This window comes from Tenebrio molitor, chromosome 9 (genome assembly GCF_963966145.1).
Source record: "Tenebrio molitor chromosome 9, icTenMoli1.1, whole genome shotgun sequence".
Classification (NCBI taxonomy): domain Eukaryota; kingdom Metazoa; phylum Arthropoda; class Insecta; order Coleoptera; family Tenebrionidae; genus Tenebrio; species Tenebrio molitor.
In genome coordinates, this window is record NC_091054.1 from 588,553 (window position 1) to 606,212 (window position 17,660).

At 37.6% G+C, this 17,660-nt stretch overlaps 5 protein-coding genes and 1 long non-coding RNA gene across 8 annotated transcripts; 2 read left to right on the forward strand and 4 right to left on the reverse strand.

Annotated features, from left to right (window-relative positions):
• Positions 1 to 1,514: 1,514 nt before the first annotated feature.
• Echs1 (Enoyl-CoA hydratase, short chain 1) lies at positions 1,515 to 4,613 on the reverse strand. Its single transcript, XM_069057666.1, has 4 exons — positions 4,419 to 4,613; positions 2,301 to 2,632; positions 2,011 to 2,179; positions 1,515 to 1,954 (listed from the first exon to the last, which is right to left on the reverse strand). The coding sequence occupies exons 1-4, from the start codon at positions 4,528 to 4,530 to the stop codon at positions 1,665 to 1,667; spliced, it is 903 nt and encodes a 300-aa protein (XP_068913767.1). The 5' UTR covers positions 4,531 to 4,613; the 3' UTR covers positions 1,515 to 1,664.
• An 83-nt stretch (positions 4,614 to 4,696) lies between these two features.
• Sce (E3 ubiquitin-protein ligase Sce) lies at positions 4,697 to 6,331 on the reverse strand. The gene is made up of 2 exons (XM_069057664.1): positions 5,637 to 6,331; positions 4,697 to 5,588 (listed from the first exon to the last, which is right to left on the reverse strand). The coding sequence occupies exons 1-2, from the start codon at positions 6,174 to 6,176 to the stop codon at positions 4,971 to 4,973; spliced, it is 1,158 nt and encodes a 385-aa protein (XP_068913765.1). The 5' UTR covers positions 6,177 to 6,331; the 3' UTR covers positions 4,697 to 4,970.
• A 2,732-nt stretch (positions 6,332 to 9,063) lies between these two features.
• Positions 9,064 to 10,685, reverse strand: LOC138138968 (uncharacterized). Of its 2 annotated transcripts, none has more exons than XM_069059122.1 (4): positions 10,552 to 10,685; positions 9,947 to 10,068; positions 9,799 to 9,890; positions 9,064 to 9,719 (listed from the first exon to the last, which is right to left on the reverse strand). In XM_069059122.1, the coding sequence occupies exons 2-4, from the start codon at positions 10,047 to 10,049 to the stop codon at positions 9,120 to 9,122; spliced, it is 795 nt and encodes a 264-aa protein (XP_068915223.1). In that variant the 5' UTR covers positions 10,050 to 10,068; positions 10,552 to 10,685; the 3' UTR covers positions 9,064 to 9,119. The 2 variants fall into 2 exon arrangements, with proteins under 2 accessions (XP_068915223.1, XP_068915222.1); XM_069059121.1 differs by lacking the exon at positions 10,552 to 10,685 and adding an exon at positions 10,117 to 10,367.
• frj (farjavit) lies at positions 10,481 to 12,615 on the forward strand. The gene is made up of 6 exons (XM_069059117.1): positions 10,481 to 10,692; positions 10,743 to 11,035; positions 11,081 to 11,232; positions 11,280 to 11,494; positions 11,543 to 11,858; positions 11,916 to 12,615. Exons 1-6 carry the CDS (start codon positions 10,481 to 10,483, stop codon positions 12,159 to 12,161), a joined length of 1,434 nt encoding a protein of 477 aa, XP_068915218.1. The 3' UTR covers positions 12,162 to 12,615.
• Positions 12,616 to 13,041: 426 nt separating this feature from the next.
• On the reverse strand, positions 13,042 to 14,595 carry LOC138138969 (ankyrin repeat domain-containing protein 40-like). 2 transcript variants are annotated; one of them, XM_069059124.1, is made up of 4 exons: positions 13,905 to 14,595; positions 13,763 to 13,857; positions 13,547 to 13,711; positions 13,042 to 13,497 (listed from the first exon to the last, which is right to left on the reverse strand). In XM_069059124.1, exons 1-4 carry the CDS (start codon positions 14,021 to 14,023, stop codon positions 13,190 to 13,192), a joined length of 687 nt encoding a protein of 228 aa, XP_068915225.1. In that variant the 5' UTR covers positions 14,024 to 14,595; the 3' UTR covers positions 13,042 to 13,189. The 2 variants fall into 2 exon arrangements, with proteins under 2 accessions (XP_068915225.1, XP_068915224.1); XM_069059123.1 differs by having other exon boundaries at positions 13,547 to 13,857.
• A 300-nt stretch (positions 14,596 to 14,895) lies between these two features.
• On the forward strand, positions 14,896 to 17,003 carry LOC138138970 (uncharacterized). Its single transcript, XR_011162167.1, has 3 exons — positions 14,896 to 15,035; positions 15,094 to 15,236; positions 15,653 to 17,003. It is a non-coding gene; the product is annotated as an uncharacterized lncRNA (long non-coding RNA).
• The last annotated feature ends 657 nt before the right edge of the window (positions 17,004 to 17,660 follow it).

Below are 17,660 nucleotides of genomic sequence, written 5' to 3' on the forward strand. Positions count from 1 at the left end.
TCTAGAATACAAACAATGAGTAACAACAAATCTAAAACTTGTTTTACTGAAGAATTTACCAAGTGATAAAGAATAAAAAATGTTTCATGAAATTTTGTTACATTCTTCAGTTTAATTCAAACTATAATTCCGCAATACTTTTTGAGAAGTATATTTTCAAATGATTCAGTGAAAAATTATAATCAATAGTTAGATATCACTTTTTCATTTAAATGAAAATTCAACTTCAAATTCATGATCATGAGCAATATTCTTAAAAGCGAATTAAAATAAAAAGATTTTACTTTTTAAAGTGTCGGAGACAAACACTTCAAACGAAACTTTTAAACAAAATTATTTTAGCATTTATTTAAATTATGTACTTTTGAAGTGTTTGGTTTCATTAGGGTTTGTTGCAAAGATATGTAAATGAGAAGAAGATTTATTTTATTTGCATAACTATGAAATTAAACTAAGCACGCCAAAAATGTACTAATTTCCGCACAATTTGTGAAATAAAAAGATATTAAACTGCAATACTCAATGTACCAATCAAAAAATATAGATTTATTGTTTGCAAATCCCCTGCTATAGACGAAAATATCGCCAAAATCTAATAGGATGAGCAAGTTTTCTAATAAAAGTTAGTGCGGAAAAAATTCTCCGCTACGAAATTTATATGGCAAAATGTAGCATATTAGTATTAGGTACTTACCTCTAGATTAACAATCCAGCGTCGCACACACAAGATCTTGTTAAATTTTCACAAAATTGGCACGTTTTCTAAGACACATAAATGAAATGATGTTGTCAAGTTAACTGTGAGCGAGAAACTGCACTAATCACCCGCAAGCATAAGTTTTTTTGTTGTACTCATTTACGTAATTAATAAATAATAGAACTGACCCTTTTTCTAGATTTTCTTTTTCTTCTACCTGACTCGTTTATCTTAAATAAAAAAATATATATGGAAGTAAATACATATTAATATTTTACGTTGCTTTCATGTTTTTGTTCAATGTTCTTCAAGTTATGTGAATTATTATACTCGGACCTACTTACATGTGCAACATTTCAGATTCATCGAACGATGCGTTCATTTAAAATTTCCAGGGATAAACAATTGAGTCAGAAAATGTGCCAATCTTGCATTTAATGTTATAGCGAATTTAGGTTTTTCATTTCATATTGTGAGTTTAGTAGATGAGTTATCTAACAAAAGGTTGATTTTAATATAAAGCCACCAAACAAAATGTCAAAGATAAAATTTCTACAAAATGGCAAATCGTGAACAGTTTGAGTAAAAAATTGGTTTTTGTAAGCACAAAGCACTCGCGCTGTTAGGTATCAGTTTATTATTAAATGGATGATCACTAAGACTAAGAGTGAATGATCTGAAATGATGCAAGTCTTTACACACGTACAACAATAATAGTTATAAAAATCTCAGGCATGTTTTATTTTTGTTCTTTGTTGTTTGGATAAACTTTATAAATTATAATATTCGGTGGAAAGAATAAAAAAAAGCAAACACGATGTTTGTAATAAAATGTATTATTATTTTATCAAAAAATATACACGCTATCCATCTGCAATGCCGATATTTATAAAATGTTTTTGACAGCCTTCAACACAATGACATAACTTCCACTGACTGTCACTGCTTGACTTCGCGGCTACTTCGTTTATTCGTTGGTGAAATTAGGGGGGCGCTTTTCAATGAAAGCCGTCATTCCTTCCTTGCGATCCTTGGTGGCGAAAGTACCGTGGAACAACTTTTTCTCGAAGTGCAAACCCTCCTTCAACGTAGTCTCGAAGGCAACGTTGACGGATTCTTTACAGAGGCCATTGATCAGATGCGAATTCTTCGATATTTTCTCGCCCAGTTTGACGGCTTCCTCCAGTAGCTTGTCCACGGGGAAGACTTTGCTGACGAGCCCCATTTTTTCCGCTTCTTGCGCTGGTACCTGACTGCCTGCTCAACCCAAACTGTATTATCGGTGGGGCTTCGGACGCAAATCAATCTAATACCTGTAAGAACCATCTCCATCGCTTTGGACTTGCCGACCATCCTGGGCAGACGCTGGGTGCCCCCTGCTCCCGGGATGGTACCGATCAAGATTTCGGGTTGGCCGAATTTGGCGGTCTCTCCGGCGTAGATGATGTCGCACATCATGGCCAATTCGCAACCACCACCAAGCTGGAAATTAAAAAATATGCATAAAAACAGTGACCGAACAAAAAGAATAAAGACGGAAAAGAAATCACCGAAGTAAAAGGGACAAAAGGTAACAAAGATGATGGAGTTTGAGTGTACTTACAGCATATCCATTGACCGCAGCAATGACCGGTTTGACACTCTCCGCCACCCTGTTCCAGTGCGACAAGAAATTCCCGGAGACACACTGCGCGTACGTCTGGTTCTGCATCTCTTTGATGTCGGCTCCCGCGGCGAAGGCTTTCTCGCTGCCGGTGATGACGATGGCACCTACATCTTTGTCGTTTTCGAAGACATCCAGGGCGTCGGCCACTTCTTGCATCAGACCGTTGCAGAGGGCGTTCAGAGCCTTCGGTCTGTTCAGTGTTATGACACCTACATTGTTCTGGGCGCCGGCTTTGTGCGTTTTTATGTATTCAAAGTTGGTTTTTTCAGCTGTGAACGATAAAATCATACTCAGTACCGTACAGTTGTAACTGGTGGAAGCAGAAGCAAATAGCGTAGCTGTGATTTCAAATGTTATAAGATTTTGAAAAATTTCTTTTTGTTCGTTTTCAAAAAAAAAAGAAATATGCCAAATGTGTGTTTGGTGTTATCTTTGTGGCCTATTTGTATATACAACGTGTCTCAGAAATACCTAAGTACGGTCGATGGACAAATAAAACTGGGACACTTAAAATTTAATCTATGCAAATCAGACTATTGAATTGTCAATATATTTGTCAGTGTTATACAATATGTCATACAAAGTTAACCTATTTGTGATAAAGCCGTATTTAAACGGTGGAGATTTGTAAATTTTGAATTTATGTGATTGTCATTTTTGTCCCAGTTTTATTTGTCCATCGACTGTACATAAATGCATTAATTTTAACTAGTGGCAGATCAGTTCAAGGATAACAAAATTGTTATGTACCATTTTTCCGAAATATTTATAAATTTTCTTTTCAGTATTTTACTCTTACATAAATTAACGAGCTGGCTATTTTATAGTTATGTAACCCAATAACAGTGACCGTGAAATATGTAATCGTTTTTGTAAAATCAGCGTAAAACATTGTGTTTTTAGAATAAAGTTTTTTCACTTTGCGACCGAGGTAGACATAAGCGGGCTGAATTTTTAGTTAGTTTTATACCACTCCACAAGGCAGGTGTTTACGTGATTTGAGCTAAAATTTTGTGAAAATGGTGCGTTTATTTTCGAATAGTGAATACATAAATATTGTGTAGTGTATGGTGAAATGTGCGGGAGTGCTCCTCAAGCCCAGAGAATTTCCGTGCGACTTCTTCTTGTGGGGGCACATGAAGGACTTCGTATATTCGACCCCAATTGGTACAATGGAACTTTTAAGAGAACAGGTAGGAAATCCTGCCACAAGTATTCCCATTAACAGAGGAATGCTGAAATTTAATCGGCGCTTTCATTATTGTATTGGCAACAACGCGGTCCCTCTGAACACTTCTTGTAATGATTAGTGATTAGTCTGATTACTTCATGAGAATTTTTACTGATTACTGCACTAATTTTAGCAGACATTTTGTCATTATCTTAGGTATTAGGGTTCCTGTGTAAATTGGGTTCGTATGTAAATTCGTGTGTAAATTGGGCTCTTTAAGGCATGAGTGCCATAAAAAGCCTAATTTATAAACGAACAAGTTGAATACAACGTTTTTTTGTTCGACGAGTCCCTTAAAGGCTCCAAAACGCTTAAAATCTTTATAAGCTTGGCGTTTCGTTTTGACAAGTTGTGACATTTATCAAAGTCCGTTCACACAGGAGAAAATTCTCAAATTCTGACGTGTCGAACAAAAAAAATTGTTTTCAGTTATTATCTGAATACGGTGTACGAAAGAATTAAAATCAGTTACGCGCGTCATTAGAAGTTTTCACTTCTGTCGTGCGGTCTTTTAAGCACACACTCTTTTTTTTATGTGAAATGCGGCACTACTTACAACAAACGAAAGTGTTCATTGATCAAAACTGATCGACACCCAGCAACAATCGAACAATCTACCAATTTATTATTAAGGCATTCAAGGCGCTTACCATTACTGACAAACTGCCCGATTCGCTTGATTCGCAAAAATGTTAAACCTTCACACTTTAAAAAATTCCAACCTTGAAGCTTATCAACTCGACACCTCAACATTCTGCATTATTTAACGTACCGATAGGATAAATTATTAAATTAACGACCAACATAACCTCAAAAATACATACCAGCGACGGCACTGTAAAACTTGACGTTTACACCATTCAAAAACGGTTTTCTTGCAACTTGGACCGTCGGTACCTTGGAGATGACAAACCGAGCTAAACTTTTCGCTGCCATTGTTACTGCGGTAATAACGATTCGATAAAAATGTGTTAAACCGGTTCAAAGTCTTTGCATTTATCGCCGTAAACAAGATAGTTGATCAAACAGGTCATGTTCGTCACACCCATCCGAACTGAAGACAGTGATTGGTTGGTCGACCAGGTCTAATAATAGCCACTCATTGTCAAGCAATAAAATAATCTTTATTTATTTAAATTAATCACATAACTTTTGAAAACACGAGATAAAGGGTGTACATAGAGTTACGTCGTATCATATGGATCTAATCTACTGAATGGCCAAAAAATACTCAATTGTGCTGTACAGGCTAGAAGAAACATCAACGGCAGCGACATCTGCAGTCGCTCGACGCTAAACAATACATATACCCTGTATCTGGTAAGTGATCCCGCCTTTAGTGTCTAGGGGGCCTTCTGCACCCCCTTCCGCGTTCCCTATGTCTTTTTCCACGAGTAGTACATCTCCAAGGGCTTGTTGACCTTCCAATACTTGTCGTTCACCTGCCCCAGAGTCTGATTGCCGTTAAGCTGGACATACTGGCCAGTGGTGGGGGAAATGTATATGCAGAAATTGAGCAGGCTGTGGGTGGTTGGCAGTTGTGAGTCCAGATCCAAGGTCAGCCTCATCGCCAGATACTTGTGCAAATGGTCAACTGTAGCATTTGCTGTGGTCTTGATGTAACGAATCGAGTTTTCCTTCAAAGCCTTCACTAGAGGATTATCTCCGGACATTTCGGTGGGGTGCGGCTTGAACACCAGTTCAATCTCGTTGAGAGTCATGGGCTCTGAGGGCCCCTCTCCTTCGGTATCCGTCTGTTCAGTGCGTTCACTAGACTCGCTTTCCTCGCTCCTCTCTGACGTCAAGGTGCTCTTGGGGCGCTTCCCTATCGACTTGCTGATAGAGCTGACGTTCGATGACACCGGACTGGGAGGCTGGGACGGGGTGCTGCGCCCCGACGGTGCCGGACTGCTCACGTTGTTCACGACTCCCGTGCTCGCCTGACTTGTGGGATTGCTTGACGCGTTTGCGCTGTTCGCCGCATTGGCGGCGTTCTGAAAACACAGACTTAACCCAAAGTTCAAGCGCGGCAAATAACTTACGGAATTGTCGTTGTGGGGGGCGACGGAATTCTCCCCTTGATTATCGTTGTTTCGCTCCACTTCATTGTTTTTTCGCGAGCGGTTGGGGCGGTTTTGCGACTGGATCTTGATGCCTTCAGTGATGGAGTTGACCAGGGCGGCTTGCGAGTGGCTCTTATTCAATTTGGCCAAGACGCGCTCCTGGTGGGCTTCATACTCGTCACGACTGGGGTAGATTTTCGAGATGAGAAGGTCGAAGTTGGGGTCGGGGCGGAGGGATCGCTTCGAGACTAACTTCTTGCGACAGGTTGGGCACTCTTTGTTGCCGGAGCGCAAAGCCGTGATTATGCAGTCGGAGCAAAAGCGGTGGAGACACTCTTTCGTCGTCATAGTTTTCTTCAGCATGTCGAGACATATGGGGCACATCAGTTCGCTGTGGAGGCTCCGCGGGGACACGGCGATTTCCGTGTTGTCGGTTATGGCGTCCTGGGGGGTCCGGTGCAGCTCGTACAGAGATAGCTCCCAGGTTTTATTCAACCCGATTTGTTCGGACGTCGTCATGATTCACCCACAACGGATTAATTGTCACTGATGGAGTTTTACGTCAGGAACTGTAACGCAAATTGTTTGTTTTGCCTTGATCCGCATATAAAAATTATTACGCAGAATCGCAATTGTCAAAATACAATTTCACAACAAACTATTTACTATAGAATTGATCGTCGGCACCAACATTATCAACAAAAATTCCCCAAACGACACTGCAAAAACTTACATTTTCCCGGATATTTTGGAATGTTTTATTATTTATTGTATAAAAATGAAATAATATACGGACAAAACTCAACATATTAACTTAACTTAAACTTAAAATTAAAAATTGAACAATTCAGACAGAAACCACAACGCTCGATGTTTTTATGCAGAAAATATCTTTCAGGCATCTTTACAATTAAAGAATGTTATTCTTGGTAGAAGATGTGTAGAGGCAAAATTATTTGTTTGTATTGTAAATTTTGAGTACTGGACAAATAATGGTAAATTTACATACATATTTGAAGCTATTGAATGGTATTCTGTAATTGTTGTTTAGCAATAATAAATGTAAGAGTAACAGTTTAAAATCCGTTTAATATTGGTTAATATTCCATATTATTTAGAATAAAGAATTACTTTCTAAAAAGGTCAGTTTTTATTATTTTGTTTATTTGAATAATTCTGCAATTGGCAAACCGCGGGCGAAATGTATTCTCCATGACATAAGACAACATAAGTGACATAACCAAACATCAAAACCGCAAATGTTTCCGGTTGTAACATGAATGGGAACGAAAAGTTCTCACAATTGTCTGAATTATTATATTAGAAGTGATGGGAATTGTAAATGTTCGTTTGAGGAATCGCAGATCTCAAATTTCCGTCCCCAGACAAATAAATGGCCGACGTTACATTTCAAGTCCAACAAATCGAAAAATTCAGTGATAAGATAGAGAATTGCTTGCTCGATGGAGCTTGCCAAAGTGTCTTCGAATACTACCTCGCTCACGTAATTAGGAAAGATAATCTCTTGTACACACTCAGGTTATGGATTAAGGCAAACCAACGTTTAATTTTTGATGATGACATGTTTGATCTGATCGATGAAGTGGACGGTTTTAATGATGATCCGTTACTTACTCTCGCCGAATCTCACCAGAAGATTGCTTATGTGAAGACAGAATGTTGTAGACTATTTAATACATCAGGTATTCACCAAAGATTTATTGATTATTTGCGTGCAAACCATCAGCAGTAATAACTTGGTTGTGTTAGTAATATTACAAAATTCACGCACTAATGTTGATGTTATTTAGTTATGCAATTTTGGCAGCTTATTTTTGTGATTCATTTTTGTAAATATTTGTAAGAAATAAAGATGTTTTGAATATTGTTTGCAACAGTTTGTCTCATTTTTGGAATGATGAAAAACGTAGAATTAGCGAAACATGCCACAACGGAATTTTGATTTTCATGTTTTTTAGATGAGTAAAATTTAAAAGTGTAAAAAGCCTGTTTTAAAAACAGTAGCTTGAACAATTGTATCGGGTGTTTTTTTTTAAATTTCACCTTCGTAGTACGCGTTAAAGAATCGATTGTGAACACACCACTCTTGTAAAAACGTAAGATTTAAAGAATAAAAAGTGAGGTTACGAATACGTAAGGCCCGTTTACATCATGGAATGAAATGAAAAGTGACGGCCGCAACTGTACACCATAATGACACCGGTTAAACATTAGGTAAAAATTTCGTAAATTCGCTTTTTTGGAGTTTTTTTTTTTTAATGGGGATAATTTAATTATTAAATATTTCGTGTGATAAATAATTCGTGAAAAATGCTTCAAATGACCTTACACCTGACTCGATCGAGCCGCTTGTGAACCTTTCAACTTTCAAGTTGGTTATAAAAAAAAGCCACTTCAACCGAGATACACAAAGGCCCGATTTTCGACTGCTTGAGGATACATTGTTTTTTGTTTACTTAAAAATGAATGCATAACACAAAAAATTAGATAGTAACACTATTTAATTATTTATTAACTGCAAAAATAACCTTAAAAAATTTAAATAACAGTAGAGTTATGCATTCAATTGGGCACACTATAAATTAAAAAAAATAGGTATACCACAAAGTAATTTTGTGGCAGTACTTTTAGTAAAAGGAACTTTTCGAGAAACTGTTTTTTGTGGGTGGCGCCGCCTGGCCTGACGGCACACTATCGTACTATTGGTTTACGCAACACAATAAAGCACATGCTTTACGGAATATACCGAGTTTATTTAATTGTGTGTTTGAATAAAGTAATAAAAAATTGTGCTTCTACATTTTTCAATACGGTAAGACAAGAATTAATCGTTGTGTACACATAGATTACATCTATTTATATTATATTATTATATCTTTCAATTCAAAATGAAACATGAATGAAATTTAAAAAAATTACTGCAAAAACGACCGGGATCAAAATTTTGTCGTTGAACTTGCTTATTTGTAAATGTGGCAACAAGCAACAATTACGGAGATCGGAAACTTTTTTCTAAATCCGTTTTTACACCGGCAAATTTCAATTTTTTTCTATACCTACACAAAAATTGAAACGTACAAGTTTTCCACGTACTTACACAACGTTCCGGGTACAACGAAGCTTTTTTGCGTTACCGATAATAACGCAATTAATTATTGTTTGCAGTACTTACTCATCTTTTTAAGCAGCCGTGGCACGAGAACATTTCTGCTCGTTTGCGAATGAATTTAGATTGAAAAAAATGGAAATTATAATCAAAAAATGATTTGATTGAACGGTCATAGATACTAAACACCTGCGTTGCAAGCGAACCAATGGTTCCTCATATCCTCCTAGACCTCTAATCCCCCGCATACTTGCACACAGCCTCTTATTGATAAAATCGTTATTCAAAAAATTTAATATTTATTTACAACCACTGGAAATGACAGTACAACAGCTTCAAGTGTTCTTGGACCCACCCTCCTCTTCACTAGTGATGTAATACACAGTATATGGTTTCCTCAGAGCTTGATGTATTCCATGATGCCAATCAATTTTCAAATTTTTCCTTGCATATTCCAGATACTTATGTACGAAAAACCTGTTCAACTCGTGGACGTGTGGATGGTTAAGGTACTCATCAATGTCCATCCATCTACAATTATCTATCTCTCTCTCGCACTTCTCTATACTGAGCGTCAAGGGCTTCAAACTGACAACAGTGTAGATGTCTGAACAGCCGAACATTCCAAAATGGGCTTGCCTCAGAGTCAGCAAAGACTGAAACTCTGTTTTTACTCCAGTCTCCTCCCACACTTCTCTGATCGCGGCGTCTACCAAATTTTCGCCGGGTTCGACGTAGCCTCCTGGCAATTTCCAGTGAGGCACTTGATAATATTTCTCGCTGACGACAAGGATTTCCGCTTTGTCGTTGACCACCACTGCACCCACTCCAATCATTGTGTGCGCGTATGGTGGAATGTTGCAGTTTTCAGTGGTGGGAAGCCACAAGTACATCATCACAAAATCGTCTTTGGCATGGTGGTAGCGAAAACCTTTCTAGAAATTAATCCTTTTTAAGTTAAATGAAAAATTTTATCTGAAAATGAAACTGGTAAATTTTGAAATTGAAAATAACCTTGGCTAGAATTGGTACCCAATCGGATTGGTCCAAATACACTTGAAACCAAATCCCTCTACGTCCTGCTTCTCTCCACGATTTAATTGAATCTGAAATGACCAAGTTTAATTTATTCAGTCTGGTGAAAGTCAAGTGACGCCATTACTGTCTATTTTGTTCCCAAAATTTGAGATATCACATGTTTCTAGTTGAGAATTAACTGTGACGCCACTGAAACGGTCCAAACTTCCTTGGAAAGTGTCAACCATTTTGTTAGAGTTTGTAGCCCTGAAACGTTCCGATGTAACTTATACCACATACGATTGTTTCTCTTACATCAATGCAACGGCATTACGAGACAAAAATGTAGACAGAGTTTGATTTTTCACATGATATAACTTGCGACCACAAAATGTAAACAAAACATTAATCAATAAACGCATTTAATTGGAATTCTTTCTAATAGTTTGCTGTTCTTATCACACTAGTGTCACGTTCTAAAGTAATGTTACTCACAATTACTTAACATTAATGACCTTCAAATAGATAAATAAAAATAAAAGCGACAAAATGTCAAAATCTACGAAGTTCATTGGTCAAAACTGACAGATAATTGACATTTGACAGTAACAACACAACATAACCTAATTAAATGTCATGATTGTGTAATACCATTACATAAACATAATATTAAATAGCAATGAATTTCGACGATGTTGTGTATTTGAGTCTGTTATTTTTCTCAATAGGTTTCGGGTATTATTATCGTACCATCAGAGACAAAGATGTGAAGAGGAACGTCGGTACCCTCGTCGGCCTTCTGTTCACTTTGATAGTGTCTGGAGTCCACATCGTTCATTCATTCATCACCGTTTTTGTAAACACTTTCATAATCCTATACGTACCTAAAAAGTACGTCCCCTTTATTAATATAGGACAAATTTAAAAGCACCAACTTTTAGACAATGCCACTTGGTGAGCTTCACGTTTTCATTCTTGTACCTGCTGTTCTTCCGCTCAACAATATACTTCGGGATTCCCTATCCCCCTTCTCACACGAATCTCGTACAAATGATGCTCACCCTGAAGCTCGTCGGTCTGGCTTTTGAAGTGAACACGACGTACAACTCTCAGAAGAAACGAGACAACTCTGAAAAAAGCCAAAACGAAAAAGATGAAGACGAGGCGAACAGAATCGACCCGACGTGCGTTGACATTTTCCATTACGCTTTCAATTACGTGGGAGTACTTACAGGTACTGGTGGTGTCACTTAATCGCCAAGACTAAACGACTTTCCAGGTCCTTACTACCGCTACCGCACTTTCGTTGACTTCCTTAACCTGCCGTTCGCCGAACACGCCGATTGGAAACGCGGCACCTTCGACAAACTCAAATTCGTTCCGTTGTACGCGGTTTTGTTCTTGTGGGGCACTTACAACTGGCCCTTGTCGGTGAGTGGTTCCGCATCACGCCGCCTTTTTCTGCAGTCCATTTCTAGTACGCCACAAGCGACGAGTTCCACGAAAGGTCTTGGCTGTATCGGTATTGGTACATCTGGCCCAACTTTTTTATCTTCCGCATGAGAATTTACATTGGACTGGTTTTGTCTGAGTGTGTTTGCACCATGGTGGGTCTAGGTGCATATCCCACCTTTACCAAACCCAAGTCTGGTCAAGGTCCGTCCGAGAACTTCGACCAGATGAAAAAACTGCTGTAATTTGGCAAACGCCATCGCGTACTCGTATTAAATCACAGTTTTAGATCAAGTGAAGGCGAGCTAACTAAAATCGACTACGATTTTGAAACCATCCACAATATTAATCCATACGGAGCTGATTTTTGCACTACGTACAGAGAGGCCATGAAACACTGGAACATTTGCATCCAGTACTGGCTGGCTGTTAACGTGTACAAGCGATTCCCAAGTAAGAAATACAGAACTGCCGTCACAATGTTAATTTCCTCGTTTTGGCACGGAGTATACATGGGCTACTACGTTTGTATTGGGACAGCGCCTCTCGCACTCATCGTCGAAGATGTTTATTACAAGTTGTATCTCAAAGATGGCAAAGGAAAAGTAATCAAATCTACAGTTTTATTATTCTGTAATTATCATAACTTGATTCATTTTCAGTATTTTAAAGTTCTGGAATGGATTCACTGGTTCTTTAGAATGCACTTCCTGTCGTACCAAGCAATTGCCTTCCTTTTACTCGAAGTTAATTTAATTTTGCATTACTACAACTCCGTTTATCACGCTGGGTTGGTACTCGGTATAATTTTATACATTGCCGGGTTGCAATTGTTAAAAATTAAAAGAAGCAAAGAACGAAAATTAATTAAGGAAGATGTTGGAGATAGGGTGAAAAAGATTAATTAAGATTAAATGTAAGATGTCAACAAATTCGTGTTAAGTACAAAAACCTAACCTCACTTTTATTTTTTGATGCGTTTTTCTCCGATCACATGTCGTATTTCTTGATAACAATATCTCACGTGAAGGCGTGAAGCTCGTCTCATGTTTGTCACAGATTTTATTAACACATGACGCCGATATTTTTCACACGTATTTAAAAATTGAGGTTAGATTTCTTCAAGGTGCATGACTGGTAGAGTAGATTATTTTTTTATATTTTTATGGGTAGTGGAAATAGGTGATAAACGAGGATATAAAATTTAATTTTACAACGTACCAAGAATATTATATGATGTGCCATAAATCTTCTCCATTATACGTACAGCGCAAGAAATGTTTGGGTTGATCAAGATACAGGAATTTTATCTGTTCTTATGTAATGTGTGTGCGCCCAACGACAATAAAGAAAGAAAAATGGTTTCTGATTTTTTTTCCTGTAAATAACCGATGAAAGGAGTTTGAGTTTCAGGTGATTACCAAAATATGACGGATAGAAGTACCAACATAAATTATTTCAACAATAAATTACTAAAAATATTTTGTTTATTGTTGGTACAAGCATTTAAAAACTAATTAATTGCCAATTCCAACATTTATGTAAATGAGAAATGTGTATAAAAATGTAGTGGATGTATTTCAATGAAATAATTAATCCTGCGATATAGTCAGGAACCTCTTATTTAAGAGGTTCGTGGGTATCATGATGTGTTCTGCAGTCGAGCGCGAAAGCACGGATTACTAATGCGAAAGTTTTATTCTGCAGATGAACACTTGAAATGTGGTGTATCTACAGCAGATTTTGAAGGAGGGAATTATGGTAGGGGCGAGTAAAATGTGGTCACCCTTTTTTAGGCAATAAATAATTTAAAATTTATTATTAAAACTAGCAGCTATTTCATCAATAAATAATAAATATGTATGTATTATCATAAATTGTGGAGTTTGTCGTTAGAATCGGGTAATTACGTATGCACGTTCTAAAAGTGCCACCTTCAGTACAAAATGGTTTGATTCTTGCAGGTGGATATACTTTGATAACAATTAGTAGGTTTATCACTGGCAAGCGGCGTCTTGAGCACCAACTCGAGACTCTGAAAATTATTCAACCGTTTCACGTCGCTGTCCTTCCTCAGCCTCGTGTTCGGCAACTTCCTGATTCTCTCGACTTGCGACTCCACCAACTCCAACTCCTCACAGCAGATCTTCAACAAACTCGAATAGGTCAACTTCCAGCGCGGAATCTCCACTTCAATAAAATCCGGATCGCTCGATCCCGCAATCCTCACGTTCAACACGAGATCTACAACCAAACGGTCACACAAAAAAATCCTCCGGGAATCGCTAATTACCGTCGTTCAAACAAGCCGGGAGTGCGGTGGTCGGCATGGCTGAAAAGTCCGGCTTGCCGCGCAACTTCCCAATGTCAACTTGACCGTTGACCGGGGGATTCCTCAAATAGTTCGGAGTGAACTTGACCGCTTGCTCTTCGTTGCTTGGCTGAGCCGGTTCTTCCCCTAACAAAGCAAGGAGTTCGGGATTAGTACAAAGATTACCGGGAGTTTCACCTTTGCTATTTTCGACTTTAGTGTTAGCGCCGTGATTGACGAGCACGTCGGCCACTTCCACGTTGCCGCGTTTAGCGGCCCAGTGCAGGGCCGTCCTGAAAATGGGGGTCAGAGAGTGGACACGAAAGAGAGGTTAGGTTACCATCCGTTGACGTTGTTTTTCGAATTAATGTCGATATTTTGAGAGAGAAGGGCCAAAACTGCCTCTATGTCGCCCACGCAAGCTGCCTCACGCAGTTTTTCTTCGAGGATAGAGGTCATGGCTCATTTTACTTGCGATTTTTTTCCAAGCATTGAAGGCCGTTGTGTGCGGACCTTGCGGCGGTTGTACTCTTGCGGTTCAGTATTGCTTCAATTGGTGTTTATGGATTTTCGATAGTTGCAAAAACATAAATATTGTGTCACAACCTCAATTAATTTTGCATTGTGAGGATTTGCTGCGCATGTTGGCTCTCACCGTTGACATTTGCAGAATCTTCGATTTGCAATTATTCAGTGCGAAATTCGATTTATTTTAGACTCTATCGCCTCTATTCCCCCAATTTAAACGTTTGAGAAAATTTGCAGAAAATTTGTACTTGTCAATTTTCCAATACTCTATTGTGTGACTAATAACTCAACGTTCTTTTTTTATCTCGACGATGAAACTAATTCTTTAAAATTTCCGCGATTGGAAGTTAACATTCTTCGGTAATAATCAATTAAAAGTACGAGATAAAAGAGTACAAATACAAAAATATATTTTTTTAAACAATAAAAAAATTGGTTAGTAAAATATTGGTGAGGCACTGTCTCACATGTCTACCCCCATGCCCATGCCTACCCCGAGCCAGCGAAGCTGCCGATTCCCCTGGGTTACAGTGTTGCAAATAGCCGAATAAAAAATGTTTTTAATTGTATTGCAAACGCAAACAGTCTTTCTTGATCACTCCGTAATAATGGCAAAATAAATTGATAATAAATACTGTCACCCGTTGGTACTTCGAGAACATCTCTGTCGTGAACACACGCAACATTCGCTCCATATTCGCTGCCTAGATTCGCTTGATTCGCTGATCGCTCATTCGCAACGTCACACATTTATATTGGTAGCCCTGCGGGCATGCGCCCAATTTTTAAGTGCCTGAAGTGCCTTAAAAAGATAAATATTTTTGAATATTTGAATTTCGTGCGTGAATGATATAAAATAATTGTAATGTCTTCTTCGGAGGATTCCTACGATTACGAATCGTATTGTGTTGAATGTTACGAGAAATATGACGGACCACCATTGGTTATAATTATAATTACCCTTTCCTCCAAGGTAACCTAGTTTTTGATTACTTTTTTAGATAAAAAAGAGATCTCGTCTAATCGCTGCACTCGCTCAAAATACAGTCGACGTCTTCAAGGAACTTCTAGATTCTCCTAGATGGTATAATGTTAAAGATCGGTATGGTTATAATCTCATGCAAATTGCAATTTTGCTGGAAAGGTAAAGTTTTATCTCAATCGCGCGTTCAAATGAAATCCTCGGCTGGGAAGGCGTTGGAAACCGTCAATTGTGCTTTTTTAAAGCGTCGAGCGATTAATTGGAGCATGTTGACAGCTAACCTAAAATTTAGAGCAAAAAAAAGTCTTTTTTCTTTCTTTCTTTGCAATGTTTTACATTAAAAATAGAATAACTTAACGATTCCTATTCTCGAAGCAAATATCTAAGGGCACCTTTTGCTGAAAATAAACATGTTCAGTTATGTCCCGATTAAAAATAAACAAATGTCATTCGTGTCAAACGGCGCGAAATTCAAACTTTACTACACTGTTCTAAACGGTTTAATTTTTCCAACGCCAGGATTTCATTTGAACGCGCGATATAATAATTTTAGAGAATTATCCATTCTCTAATTTTAGGGAAGAGATTTTTGATTATCTCTTATCTTTGGATGACTATCCGTTGGAATTTGTTAATAAGTATGGTCAGACAGCATTGACACTTTCTTTAACCAGTAATGTCGTGTATGATATTTGGATGGGTGATCACTTTGCAATTGAATTGATTAGAAAAGGTGCTAATATTCAGGGTGTTTCTTCAGAAGGTGATACACTTTTACATTGTGCTGTTGATAGGGAATTTATTAAGGTTGCAATATTATTAATTGAAAGAGGCATTGATGTGAATATAGTAAATTCAGAGGGCTATTCACCATTAGAAGCGTCGTTAAGATGGTGGTCTGTTGATAATCAAATTGAACTTGTCAGTGCTTTACTGATATATGGTGCTGATCCATTTTTTGTTAATCAATATGGATATAGTATGTTTGAACTGGCTGTGTTGAATGAAAATGGTTCCTCAGTGGAGACTCTTCTCTACTTGCACACATTTGATGAGTATTCTAACAAAAAGATCCACTTGGAAGTCTTACTAAAGTTGACCCAAGTTGAGTCATTTGTGTGGTGGGATCACATAATGGACACTTTTTCAGTATATGAAGATTCATTTGATGCGTGTGTTTGTCGTTGTGTTATATGTTTCACAGACATTGAATATTTTAATATAGTTATACAAAAATTTGGCAGTCTTGTTCGTCTGGTTTTGTTAACAACTCACACAGAATGTGGACTCAGATGCAAGTTGAATAGAACACTTTCAGTTAAGAATTTAAACGTGTTGTTAGAAAGTGACTTGAAGGATGACACTGTCAGTTTTATACAAAGTTTTAACAGTATCCATATTTTTGAGAAACTGATGGAGGATGGTAACAGTCATTCCTACATTTTAGAGCGATATAAGTATAAGTGAACTCGATTTAGAACTAGTCTATCAACATTATGGTTACTGTGAGTTGTTCAGGCTGTTATTGCACATGGATCTGGACATTGTCCCCAATCAACTGGAGAAAACTTTGGTAGCCAGTTTATATTATCAACCTACTGTAGATCTAGAAGAGTGTCTTAAAAATTACACACAATACTCTTTAAAAGGTGTAGAAAGATTGCAGAATTATTTTGCTCATCCTGGCCTGCACGAATTGTGTTGTACAGTTTGTCCTGAAAAAGTGAAAAATCTTCCGCAAATACCACTCTTAGCGGAAATGGCTAGAAATGGATTTCGACATTTTTTTATCCAAACATTGGGGATTAAAACGGCGAAAGAATTTTATACTTTCCTCAATCATCTTTCTATCAGCCCCGTCCACAAAAAAATTATTGCATTGGAACTTCCGTTATACTAAATTTTTACAATAAAATTAAATTTAAGTTGTACAGTTTTTTAAACCTGTTATATAATTCCTCATTCATCTTGCTCCCCAATTTATTGTCAAAGTGATTTCCTACATTCTGTCCTCAATCCATGAATGTGTGAAATATTAACAACCAATATTTACTTTGAATGTTTTTGACATACGACAGTGTTTCTTGTGGTATATTTTTTTAATTTCTAGTGTGCCCGATTGAATGCACAACTCGAGTGTTATTTAAATTTATGGAAGCATAAGATAGATACGTTATGAAAGCATTTCCATTAAAAGTTTCTCTACTTTGGTAATCATAACGAGCATTTTGTGAAACTAAAAGTAGTGTCACAAAGGAACTTTTTGTGAAACTGTTTTTGGGGTTTTTTAATACGTATTACGTTGGTATTTGCGATAATAGCACGCTGGCCGGCGTCCGGCATCTCTAGCGAGCTCCTGTCAACAATTAAAACAATTGAGATTTTTTGTGGTGGAGAAAAAAAAAGTGTTTTCTTCAGTTCAACAGTAAGGTTATTGAACATTACCACCCGGATAAATAAATGACGTTGGACGTTTGCTTTTTGGAGAAGATATTTATTTGAATTTGCAGTTGAAGGTGAAACATCAAAGCGCTTCAAAATTCGAAACACTGGAAGATCTCCCCGCTTTCCGTCAAGTTGCCCCTA